The following is a 12,403-nucleotide window of genomic DNA, read 5'->3' as shown; positions in this document are numbered from 1 at the left end:
AATGACTGGAATTCCTCAAATCTCGTTTTCACATTTGGCAACATCAACGTCGTTGAGTCTCGTTGACACCGATTACCAAACAGTTATCATCAATTCACTCCGAGATATTTCTCTTGTGGAAAAGTACAATTACATTGTGAATGAATTTCGAGTGACGAGTAAAAATGAAACCCTCAAATTGTGTAACGTGACAACAACTGGAAAAGTGTTTTACATTGATGACAAATTTACTTTCAGTGGGATAAATGATGTGTATGAAATCACAAGCAAATCACTCGACCTTGAAATAACAAGCGTAACAAATTCGAAAATCACAATGTCTTCAGACAATTCCATTCTGAAACTTATAGGCGACTTTTCATTGAAAGTCTCTGGAGAGAAAAATGTGATTGATGTCACTACAATGGAAACGTCTCTTGTCAACACGGGAGCAAATCTTTTGTTTTCAAATAAAGGAATAACAGCATTGAACACAAAGACTGGGACTGCTCTTTCTGTTGTTATAAACTCAACTGGTAATTGTCAGGCTGGACTATTTGGCGATTCTTTCCAGTGTATTTTGTGTAACACGGGGTACTTTGTACAAGATGGAGTCTGTTATCAAAACAACAAGTTGAAAAACTGTGAAACGTATGATACAAATGGAAAGTGTTTGGGTTGTAAAATAGGGTTTGGCAAAGCCGACAACACAGGAGACTGTTTAAAGTGTTCAACAGATTGTTTAAATTGCTTGAATAATGTTTGTTTGTTATGTTCTCTTGGAAACCAGGTCAAAAATGGTGTATGTGAATATGTGTCTACAAATGAGACAAATTGTGTTTCGTTTGAACAAAACAGGTGTTACAAATGCAACAAAAAATACAATGTCATTGACGCTCAATGCACTTCTTGTGGCGACAATACCGTTCAATGTGATTCACGTGATGGTGTATCAATGGAATCGACAATATGCGAACTCAATTTCAAACTTGAAAATAAAAAATGTATAAATTCTGACGGGGTTTTAATTGCAAACAACGGTGTTGTTTCATGTGAAGACACATATTACTTGTCGTCCAACACATGTTTAAAGTGCAATGACGCAATATCAAATGTTACAAATTGTGGTTTGTGTAACAACAAAATGTGCATAAAATGCCTTCCAAACACAATACCTGATTCAACAACATCCACGTGTAAACCAGTTGATGGTTGCCAAGAGTATCTTGACAACTCTTGTGTGAATTGTGGAACTGAATTAATTGTTGGTTTTAACATTTGTAGGACAAAAAAGGATGGGTGTTATAATATGAATACACATGGCGATTGTTTGGAATGTGATGATGAGCATTTTCTTTCAAATGGAAATTGTGAAACAAAGACTGAAGCATCGATCCCTTCTGTCAATTGCATTCAACCGTCTTCCAAAGGATGTAACCGTTGCGAGCCTGGTTACTTTTATGATGACTCTTTCAATTGTCAAAAATGTTCTTCAAATTGCGAAGAGTGCTTTTTCAATTCCACGTACTGCACTTCTTGTAATGGGGAGTCGTATTTATATAACAACTTGTGTCATTCCGGTGAAGAGCTCAAACGTACATGTAAAAAGGTTTCTCCGATCAAGGGAGGTGGATGTTATATCTGCAAAGATGGGTTTTACCGAGGTGACGATCAAATATGTAGAGACTGCGACTCAACGTGTGAAACATGCAATCAAAAAGATAAATGCATTTTCTGTAAAGATGAGTACTTTATGTCATCAAACACGTTTGTATGTAAACTGAAGAGCGAGATGAGTGGATGTACGACAAAGATCAACTCATTGACTGGTTGCGCTGAATGTGATAGTGGGTATTTCTTATTTGGAAACGAATGTTTTAAATGTGGAGAGACTTGTGCAACATGTAAAAACAAAAACGACTCTTGTTTGTCGTGTGGAGATGGTCTTGTTTTGAACAATTCGTTATGTGTTCCATTTAATCAAATTAAGTACTGCACCAGTGCACACAACTCCAGATGCACTAAATGTTCCTTCTGGCATGACATATCCGAGGGAAAAGAGTCATGTGAAACAAAAGCGGTGTGGTGGGTCATCGTAATAATAGTAATATTGTCAATTGTTGTCTTAATTGTTGTGTTTGTTGTTATTGGATGGCTGATATGGGCTGTTAGCAAGAAGATCAGTGAAGTGAAACGGGACAAAGCCGTCTGTGTCTTTACAATGGATAAGTCGAATGTGAGGTTTGTGAAAAGCAGTACGATCCCAATCGTATCAATGGACAAGTCTGAATTAGTTTTCGATGTGGACGGGCCAATTCACGTGAACAAAGAGAATAGGATGTTGCTTTGTGTTGGCAACAATTCAAATGGAAGCATTAAAGTCCAGTTCACTTCCAAAACAGGACAAATGAAATATGAAATGAAGGTCTCACCCAACCTTGTTTTACTTCGGTCTGGTAAAGCTTGTGAATTTGAAGTAACAGTGTTACCTCTTTGCACTTCAGTTATCAAAGAAGACATATCGCTTGTTGTTTCTGAATTTAAGACTGGGCAACACTATAATATGCCAATTCACTTTTCGTATGAAACTGAGATATCCACATCATTGGACCCCGACGAGTTGATTGAAGACAAAAAGTTGGGAGAAGGTTCCTTTGGAATTGTATTCAAAGGGACGTTCAGGGGGTACGAAGTAGCGATAAAAAAGATGAAGAACGTCTCGGGGAGTGATGAAGAACTCGACGAGTTTGAGAAAGAAGTTGTGATGTTAGATAAATTCCGGAGTGATTACATCATTCACTTCTATGGCGCAGTTTTCATCCCAAACAAGATTTGTATGGTGACCGAATATGCTGAATTTGGCAGTTTAAATGACATGATACAAAACAAGCAATCAGATGACGTTTCAATAAAGCAACGCATCAAAATAATGACGGATGGTGCTCGAGGTATTGAGTACTTACACTTAAATGGTGTATTGCATAGAGATGTGAAACCAGACAATATGTTAGTTGTATCACTCGGTGATTCTATTCCCGTCAATGCCAAATTAACGGACTTTGGGTCTTCGAGAAACGTGAACACTATGATGACTAACATGACATTCACAAAAGGGATCGGCACACCCTCTTACATGGCGCCCGAGGTTTTACAGCAAGAGCACTATAAAATGGCGAGTGATGTGTACTCTTTTGCGATAACAATGTACGAATGTTTTGTGTGGGGTGAGGCCTATCCCAAGAGTACCTTCAAGTTTCCTTGGGAGATTCCAGAGTTTGTCACTTCTGGAAAGCGTCTTGCTCGACCTGAAAAGATGGACACTGACCTTTACAATGTGATTGATATGTGTTGGTCCAAAAACCCTGTCGAACGAATGAAAATCGAAGACGTTGTTAAAGCACTTTCGGACCTCAAAATAAACTAACCCAATGTTTTTAATCACTTAGTTACTATAAAAGAGTGTTAGAGTTTCTTGCACTCGATGAAATTCGATTCCTCCATCTGAACTATTTCTCGTATCTTGCTGACCAATGTGTTTGCCTCTTCGTTCATAAATATCACGTTATTTAAATATTGCTCACATCCTGTACTTACAAATAACATGATAGGGTTATTACACTCCAAAAAGATGTTATATCTGATCTGCCTGTTATTGTGATCGGTCTTGAAGCAACAAACTGAAAAGATGAAAAGAAGGGTTTTCAACATAGAAATGATTGTCTTTTCGTTGTTGATTCTCTTATACGTTTGAAGACTTTGTGATATCGACTCTATCATCCCCTTGTTAATAAACATGTCGATAACACCATTCTGTTTATTCCCAAAAGTCAAACACGACGAATACATCAGTTGGACAGCGGCTTCAGCGACTTCGGTATTTGGTGCGTCAAAACACACAATGAAGAATTGGACTGTTTCTTGATATTCAAACAACAACTGCAAAATTGTGTGTGGCTTGAAAAGAAGGACTTTGTAAATAAACTTGAGAACTAGAGGAAGAACTCTCAAGTTTATTTGTTGTGCGCTTTTAAAGAGAAACTCGACAATACCAATGAACTCCTGAAACTGCACAGTTCGACACAATTCAAACCACAGATCGATGAGTTCAAGTACCTTCAGTTGAATAATCGAGTCGCCAGTTTGGAACAGTATTAAAAAATCCTTCAACCCACGTTCTTCAATACTCTGAGACACTTCCTCTTGAATTGAAGTGTTTTTTAAAGCTTCTAAAAGAAGCATTGTAACTTCTGGTATACTCCTCCGCAGTTCGTCTCGCAATATGAAGAACATTCTCCCTGCTATCAATGCGAAAGTGTTTGCCATATTATTTGTGAACGAAATGACAAACTCGACGAGTGAGAGTTTAATTGCAGAGTCGCACTGACCTTCCATAAAAATGGTTTTCATTTCGTTCTCGAAAGGATAATAGAACCCGCCAGTCATCAGTTGTTCGCACAACATACTTTTATTGTAAATGACTTCACTCACTATTTTCAGAGCAACCATCTGGCGGTCTCTTCCATATTCATTCAGAATAAGTCTCTTCAATACGGTTATAAGACCACTCGAAAAAATAAGGGCACCAACTCTCCCACTTGGCAACGTCGACGCAATTTTCAAGAAAGCAAGCACAGCATCGAGAACTAGAAAGTCTCCGTTCAGAGTGACACATAACAGTCTTTGAAACAATTCTATGGTTATCATTTCCTTTGCCATTGACCCATCTCTGATGATCTCAGAGAGTGTTTTGAGACCGTTTATAATTGCACACTCATTTGTATTGTTTAAATCGCACATGGCCTTTCGATATATCTGAAAAATACAACTGAGGTTGTATTCCTCAACTTTATTATTGGGATCATTAGTTGGCGTTGAAAGGATAATAACATTATCAGGACAATGTGTCTGGTTGAATAAATTATATCTCCGAGCTTTTCGAAGTGATTGGTGGTACTCTATTTGACGTGAAAGGTTATCCTCATGTCTTAGCATAATCTACCTTTTAAGTTTCTTTCCTTTAAAGCCAATTGATTGTTTCGGATGAGTTCATAGTTTGTATTTATAAAACTATCATATAATTATAATTATAACTATAATATAATAATTGCAACATGTCCTAATCGCCCGATTTTGTTGGGATACAAATAAAAATATTCAATTATTTTTAAAGTTTAATATGTTAAAAATATTAAATTTTTATTAGAAATAAATTCCTTTGTTGAGTCAAAAAAACACTATTTAATTTACAATTAAATTTAATTAAAATTAAGTTATTAATACTAAAACTGCGAAAATAATGAATAGAAAATGCCCAAAATTGAAACGTCAAATCACAACTTAAAAAAAAGAGTAAAAAACGCAAAAAAATCACAACGAAAGGCCTTTACTTTTTTAAATCAAAAAACATTTTATTAGAAATCGAAGAAATTGTTGACGTCCAGATTGTCTCCATCGAATGGCTTTGCCATTTTTTCACTTTCTTCATAGTCATCTTCAAATACAGTTGGGGCTGATAACACCATTTTAATTGGGTTATGTCCGCGTGGTGGGATTATGACATCGTACAACTCTTCTTCACTTTCTGACATCTCGTCGAAACGGTCCAATGGACTTTCTTCATCCTCGCTGGACAGGAAACAATTTGGAGTTTTGAAGGAGTCTAATGCCCTTTTAATTAACTCGTCTTTTCACAACTGAATGCAACAAACGGGATTTCAAAGAGGTGTTGGGCTAACGGTCTAAACACATTACTCATATTCCAGTGGTTTACATTTTATAGTCCCAACCTTTATTTTATCTTTTTTATTCATTGATATTCAAATATTAAATCGTTCCACCTTTGTTTCGCTTATAGTTTATGAATTACTTTTGATTATTATTTAAATTGTATTTCAATTTTTGGTTAGTTTTTTATTTTTACTAATATAATCCTATTCTTCACTATTTAAAACTAAGTCAAAACCATTCCCGATATATTACAGTATTACCCCTAATAATAATTATAAATATGATGTTTATCTTTGCATCAAACAATTTGTGTATTTTTGAGTTTAATTTAACTGTAATTTATATTTATATTATTTTATTTATTTATATTATTTAATTAAATTCAACAGTTTTTTATTCAAAATATATAATAATTATATTATTAATTATTTTATTATAATAAAAGCAAAATACTTTTCTATAATTTTTAATCGTTAAACTATAAACATTAACAATTTGGACTTTTCGAAAATGTTTGTCTTGAAAAATATTATTGATTATAGCAAATGTTATTATTATCATATCTAATAGTAAAAACTTTAGTAAAGTTTCAAACTAGATGTTTATTATTTCAATAATTAAATTAATTAATACCTTGTGTTATTATTATTAAAATGTTATTAATAACAAAAAATGAATAACAAAAATTTAGAAAGTTTTTCCTTTGAATGTGTTTACAAGTTCTTTTACCTTTGCTTCGAACTTCTTAGACCGTATTGGCATCTCCAAGATGATGAAAGGGTCTTTCAAGACGTAGTCTGCGTATAGTTTGTATAATTCCTTTAAGAAGTCCCCGAGGATAGGAGCGCTTTGGAGTGATCCGATCACAATGAACTTAACTCCTGTCTTTGTGTGAAGGCACTGAAGGACAAAATTGTTTGTTTGGATTTTCTGGATGCCTTCGCTTTCTTTCAGTGTTGGGCAGATTTGACTTGCGACAATACTAAAGCCGTGAAACGACGACGCGAATATCAGTGGGTCGTTTTCTTTACGATACTGCATCTTCTCTGTATAATTCTTCATCCACCTCGACGTTCCGGCTTTATTGATAATCATGACGGTGTGGATTTGGCATGTCATTTCTTCAATCTCGTATTAAGTTCTTTTGTTCAAATCATATAACAAAAAAAAAATTAATGTTATTTCTCAAAAAAAAAACACTTTTTTAGTGAAAATAATTATAATAAATAAATTAATAAAAGTATAGATTAACAGGAGGACAGAAAAGAAGTCAAACCCTGGAACTGATTGAATCAAAGGCAACTGTCATGAGCTCAAAGAGAATTGAACTTTACATCCCAAGACACTGGTTTGTTATTACCTATCGCAGCGAGAGTCAAAGGTAAGTACTAACGTTTAGCTCTGTTACACACACTTTGATTGCCCCAGATGACCACTCCTCTGTTCAAATTAATGTCCCAGCTGTTGATGAGAGCGGAGTCATCACAAAAGACCACGTCACTTTCACTGTCAAGGGTTCAGTCAGAAGAAGCGGTATTTCCGATCACACTTTGAATAGAGAATTCCAAAGAGAGTCTTTCCTCAAGACTGTGGTCTCGCAAGAAACGATGCTCTAAACTAACGTTGTCTTACTTGTTCCATTTAAACCTCTTTTGTTATATATAACATTTTATATCCTATTTTCTCTCTTACTTCTTTTTTGTGGGAAAAAATCAATGGATCTCGTCAAAAAGGCCATTTTTAAGATGCTTTTGACCTTTATACTTCAATAGTACTCAATAGTATAAATTGAACTAATTTTTACTATATGCAGTTTATAAAAGAACTCGACCGAAACTCCATAAAGTTAAAGGGACAAGCGTGTCGATGAATACCTGCCAAATCTTCACGCCTTTAGTAGTCCGGCCAAATAACACTTTTCGTTGTTCAATGCCTCTGTGCAGCGACATGAATAAAGAAGAAAGTGTATTAAATGATGAGGAACGCCCTGTCCCCCCAAGGTCAACACAACCAAACCCATTTAATTCAGTTGATCCATACTGGGATGATGGGTCTCTCAGTGGTGAAGACGGCTATTTTAGTGACGGCTTTTTCGAAAGCCGACCGTGACTGTTGTAATTTGTTGTTTTTCCTTCTTCTTTGTTTTTGTATGAACTCCACTAAACTCCGCTTGACAATCCCTTCGAAAAATCCGCTTTTCGTGAACAAATTCTATATAACTAATTTAATGGTATTATTTATTATAGTACGCGTTTTTATATTTTTAATACCAACTATTGGCGTTCAAAAGGCGTTTTTCGGACTCCGCAGACAACGCTGTTTGTTCTCAAAAAAATAAAATAAGACAATTTTTTAAAATGATTTTTACTTGAAGATTAAATTGCCTGGTTGAGTTGTTTTTTTGATTGTAAAGTTTTTGTCCAATTTAATTTACCAAAAAGCGAAAAAATATGAATTTCTTTTAATAATCACAAATAAAATGCAACACATTTTAAGCAAATTGATGGGAGAATACGATAAAATATTCAATAAAAACATTTTTTTTTGAAAATAATATGTAATAATAAAATATCATTTATTTGATAGCTTATTAAACTATTTCTTTTGTTTTTATTATATTTGGAACTATTGTTTTGGAATTAGAAAGTGTTATATATAACATTATCATTTTTAGTCCCACAAAACAAGACTTATTACATTATAATAAAATAACCATAAATAATACAAAATGTTATATTTACAAACCCGTAAAAATAGAGCGAATATACACCTGAATTAGTAGATCCATTCGTCTTGTTGTTATATTTTTGGTATTGAAACTGGAAAAGACGATGGAAGTAGTACCCGAAGTTTGTGATACAATTTTCAGCTGTGGACTGACGGACAGAAGCACGTTTTTATTATAGGGGAGGGCGTATCAAACACATGTCTTTTCATTCAAAAAAGAAAATGGCCAACAGAAGCACCTCTGAATTTTGAGATGGTCCAACGACTTGCCAACTCACTTCACACATTTGGTAAAACTTGTTCCAAAGAGGGATGTGCTCCTTCATTCAACAAACTGACTCTTTCGAAAAAATCGGCTGCTTCGCGTCGTGGATAGTCAATGGAGAACCTTGAGGACATGTACTCTGTTGTTATCTCCAATTATATCGCAGTACTTCTCACTGCTCATTCCGACGTTTGTTCATTTTGTGTTATTCAAATGTTATTGATCCATAGGAGAAAAATAACCTCAAAAAACAACTCGAAACAGAACTCACTACGTTCATCGAAAAATACAAAGTTCAGCTGGATGGTTTAAAGCCTCGATTTGATTATTATGCAAAACCAAAAATTGAGGGCGGAATGGTTGATTCCCAAGGAATGGTAGAGGAATTTCTTCTGTTGTTTCAGGATTATACGCCAAAAATATAATATTGTGATTTGACAAGTATAGTTTATTTGTTGGTTTAATTTAATTTATGTTGAGAACGTAGAGACAAGTAGTATTACCATAAATAACTACTTTTATTATAATTTTTAATTAAAGAAATTACAAATTTCTTCCTTTTCAAAATATAAAAACTACAAAAACTCAAATTAAATGGAAACCCGAACAAAAACTAATTTTCTTCAACACGTCGCGATTCCAAAACGAAGTACGACTGTTAATCACCCCACAAAAAATCCCGAAGTCAAAACGAGTGTTGACGGATGGGCGGAGGTAGAAGTACCAAAGAAAAAGCCCTCTCTATTTTGTACCAATTTTAAAGCTAAAGTTGAAATAAAAACTGTGACACCCCACACTTCCACAAAAACGCCTATAAAATCACAAATGACACAAACTAAATCTTTTCCAACAGGAACTACACAACAACAGGAAGATACTATTCAAAATACTATCACTCCAAACAAAACGAAAATGGAAGAGTGCACCGGCTCAGACGATTTTGATGTCGACAGTGTTATTGAAGCAATGGACAACGAAGTGAAAAAACAAGCAACCCTCAAAACTCAAGAGATTAAACCACACAAAAAGTTTGACTTTGATAACAAATTAGTCAAAAATTTCCACTCAGTCCAAAACCTCTCAAACTTCGGGTTTTTGCCTCCACAAAAGAAAAAGGTGACACTGATTTTTGAAAATGAAAATATTTTACTCTTAGGGAATTTCAATGATAAACTCAAAGAAACATGTCAACGCAATGGAGCAACTTTTGTTGAAAAGAGTTCTCCATTACTTTCGATTATAGTATGTTCGAATGGTATTATAGAACAAGACACTTTACTCAATTGCTCGACGAAAGGAATTCCAATCGTGACCAACAAATGGATTGAAGACTCAATCAACAATAGGAAAAAAATGGACACACAAAAGTATTTGATGTCTGTTGAGCAAATTGATGCAACATCAAGGAAGAGAGACTAATAATCCACTTCCCGTTTGTTTATTATATTTATTATATATTTATTATATATTTATTATATATTTATTATACCAAGAAAGAAACACGTCATTTCAAAAGTGAAATAATTAATTGAAGAAGTGAAATCACACATAGATTTAGTAAATCTAGTAACAATTAAGACTGATTTATTGTATGAAATATTTTATTAAATGTCGTTTAATATATTTATTAATGCTTTATAGATATCTGAAATATAATAAAGGACATTAACTTTATTAAAGTAGATCAATCATAATTACTCATCTTCTTCCATTTTAGAACTCTCTTCTTCTTCCATCTTCTTGTCATCGTCTTGACTCACTTCAGCATCCTCCTCTTCCATTTTATTCACATCATCAACTTCTTCACTTTCAACATCGTTGTCTTCGCCAATTTGAACTGCATTGTCGAAAACATTGTCTAGGATGTCTTTTGGATTTGAAATGTTTTTCTTGGTCTCGATAAGAGCCTTCGCGTCTCTGACTTTTCTCTTTGCAGCAAGTGCTTCTTCGTTCCTTTCGAGTCTTCTGATTGTCTTTGGGGAAACAAAGGACTCGTTGACATATGCGGTAGCTCCTTGGAAACATCCCATTAATATTTTGATGAGTCTCAAACACAATCTTGGCCCAATCTCTACCAACGAGAGCTTGTCCTTTCCTTCTTGTTCTGCGATTTGATAGTTTCTAATCCAAATTCTGTCGTCCACAATAGAGAATTGCATGACATGGTCGATGAAGGGTTTTGACTTGGGATACCCTTGTTGGACATTAAAGATTTTGGACATCACTTCTTTCATTACTTGTCCTTCTTTGGTTTGTGTGAATTCATTCCCAAAACTTAAAATTGGGCGAGACCCTTTCAAGCAGTTACCAGACAATTTCAAGTCAGTCATCAAAGTACCTTTCAATCAGTATAATGGGTATAGATGAATTCTATAGATAATATCAAACAAACTGCTCTCAACAAAAAACTTCAGAGATGGTCCATTTGGTGCTAAAGTCATCCAAATATAGGTCAAGTCAGGGTTGCGGTCTTCTATAAAGACACAAGTGTCACAGTTTCGATCACTACATATACTGGCAATGTTCTTTAAATTACGGAGGTCATCATACTTGGCTTCTTTTTTGGCATGGGGGAGTAAACCAAACAAATCCGCCATCATATATCGCTCCTTCGCCTTGATACCACGAGAACCAAATAACAAACATCGGGACCATGGCGCTTTGTACTTCTTTTCTTCATGCTCGGGGGTATATCCGTCAATTTCCTTTTCGGCTCTCTTCAACATAAAAACACTTTTTAGGGTTTCGAGTTTTTGGTTTTAATTATTTGCCGAATTATTCAGAGTATTGGAAACTAGTAATTGATGTCCATCACTAATTTACTTGTCGAGTGCCAACACAACAGATTCTACCCACCAGATTATACACTCACCAAACAACGACAAGTCTTCAGTAATCAATTTCAAAAGTCATACGACGTCGACTGGAAAAAAATCAATGGACTTAAAAGGGAAAAAAAGGTAGACATCCAGTTAATGTCAGGTGACGAAAAGGTAGAGAACGGAAAGCCTCTTAAATCGCGTTCTGAAGTTACTATGAAATTGGTTTTCAATGAAAGTTACGTCAAAGAACTCTTCCCCAATTTAGAAGAGTTGGTTGACCAACGACTCAAAGAGGCCAAACAACAACAAGAGAAACAAAAATTACTGGAAGAAGAACTAGTTCAGAAGAACTTAAAAGAAGAAAAGGCGCGACTTGAACAGCACAAAGTTGAAGAACAAAAAGCAGCTGAAGTCGCACAAAAGGAAGAGAAAGCGAAAAAAGAAGCATTAGAAAAGCAAAAGGAAATCGAAGACAAAGAAAATGAAGAGAAAAAAATTGAGAAAGAAAAGCAAGAGAAGGCAGATCTTATTATTAAAAAACGGGAACGATTGTTATCTATGTTTGTTCATTCAAGTGACTCTATATATAGAAATTCGTATAGAAATAATTCATAGCATCCAAACTAAGAAACTGCGAGGTATTAATTACATTCGAATAGAAAAGCTATTTGAAGATCCACTTCTCCCTTATCAAAAAATGTTTTTCATGTACAAGTTTACAGTCTATTCTGTGAGTTTTGGGCAATGGGAAAGCACACGTGTCTTTCAGAGTTTTAAAGATGTTAATTGCGACAAACTTGACCTCCCCCTCGACACCATTCGACCATTTGGAAATTTAATAGGAAAGATGCAAAACCAACCAGAACTTGTGTTGTACTTTACT

The 12,403-nt window shown here is 34.8% G+C and overlaps 8 protein-coding genes across 8 annotated transcripts; 5 read left to right on the top strand and 3 right to left on the bottom strand.

Moving 5' to 3' along the window:
- Position 1: 1 nt before the first annotated feature.
- EIN_224710 (protein serine/threonine kinase, putative) lies at positions 2 to 3,403 on the top strand (the record flags this gene model as incomplete). The annotated part of the gene is made up of 1 exon (XM_004254941.1): positions 2 to 3,403. One exon carries the CDS (start codon positions 2 to 4, stop codon positions 3,401 to 3,403), a length of 3,402 nt encoding a protein of 1,133 aa, XP_004254989.1.
- Positions 3,404 to 3,441: 38 nt separating this feature from the next.
- Positions 3,442 to 4,971, bottom strand: EIN_224700 (hypothetical protein; the record flags this gene model as incomplete). Its single annotated transcript, XM_004254940.1, has 1 exon — positions 3,442 to 4,971. The coding sequence occupies one exon, from the start codon at positions 4,969 to 4,971 to the stop codon at positions 3,442 to 3,444; it is 1,530 nt and encodes a 509-aa protein (XP_004254988.1).
- A 1,422-nt stretch (positions 4,972 to 6,393) lies between these two features.
- On the bottom strand, positions 6,394 to 6,825 carry EIN_224690 (synbindin, putative; the record flags this gene model as incomplete). Its single annotated transcript, XM_004254939.1, has 1 exon — positions 6,394 to 6,825. One exon carries the CDS (start codon positions 6,823 to 6,825, stop codon positions 6,394 to 6,396), a length of 432 nt encoding a protein of 143 aa, XP_004254987.1.
- A 188-nt stretch (positions 6,826 to 7,013) lies between these two features.
- Positions 7,014 to 7,322, top strand: EIN_224680 (40S ribosomal protein S21, putative; the record flags this gene model as incomplete). Its single annotated transcript, XM_004254938.1, has 2 exons — positions 7,014 to 7,054; positions 7,106 to 7,322. The coding sequence occupies 2 exons, from the start codon at positions 7,014 to 7,016 to the stop codon at positions 7,320 to 7,322; spliced, it is 258 nt and encodes an 85-aa protein (XP_004254986.1).
- Positions 7,323 to 8,812: 1,490 nt separating this feature from the next.
- Positions 8,813 to 9,123, top strand: EIN_224670 (hypothetical protein; the record flags this gene model as incomplete). Its single annotated transcript, XM_004254937.1, has 2 exons — positions 8,813 to 8,887; positions 8,929 to 9,123. The coding sequence occupies 2 exons, from the start codon at positions 8,813 to 8,815 to the stop codon at positions 9,121 to 9,123; spliced, it is 270 nt and encodes an 89-aa protein (XP_004254985.1).
- A 400-nt stretch (positions 9,124 to 9,523) lies between these two features.
- Positions 9,524 to 10,117, top strand: EIN_224660 (hypothetical protein; the record flags this gene model as incomplete). The annotated part of the gene is made up of 1 exon (XM_004254936.1): positions 9,524 to 10,117. The coding sequence occupies one exon, from the start codon at positions 9,524 to 9,526 to the stop codon at positions 10,115 to 10,117; it is 594 nt and encodes a 197-aa protein (XP_004254984.1).
- Positions 10,118 to 10,392: 275 nt separating this feature from the next.
- Positions 10,393 to 11,424, bottom strand: EIN_224650 (brix domain containing protein, putative; the record flags this gene model as incomplete). Its single annotated transcript, XM_004254935.1, has 2 exons — positions 10,393 to 11,036; positions 11,091 to 11,424. The coding sequence occupies 2 exons, from the start codon at positions 11,422 to 11,424 to the stop codon at positions 10,393 to 10,395; spliced, it is 978 nt and encodes a 325-aa protein (XP_004254983.1).
- A 78-nt stretch (positions 11,425 to 11,502) lies between these two features.
- On the top strand, positions 11,503 to 12,403 carry EIN_224640 (hypothetical protein; the record flags this gene model as incomplete). The annotated part of the gene is made up of 2 exons (XM_004254934.1): positions 11,503 to 12,080; positions 12,136 to 12,403. Coding segments are annotated over 2 exons (846 nt in total), but the record flags the coding sequence as incomplete, so codon positions are not given.

This window comes from Entamoeba invadens (assembly GCF_000330505.1).
Source record: "Entamoeba invadens IP1 unplaced genomic scaffold scaff_1105074725849, whole genome shotgun sequence".
Classification (NCBI taxonomy): Eukaryota; Evosea; order Mastigamoebida; family Endamoebidae; genus Entamoeba; species Entamoeba invadens.
Note: the sequence above shows the minus strand (reverse complement) of the source record. Positions and strands in the feature narration are given on the sequence as shown.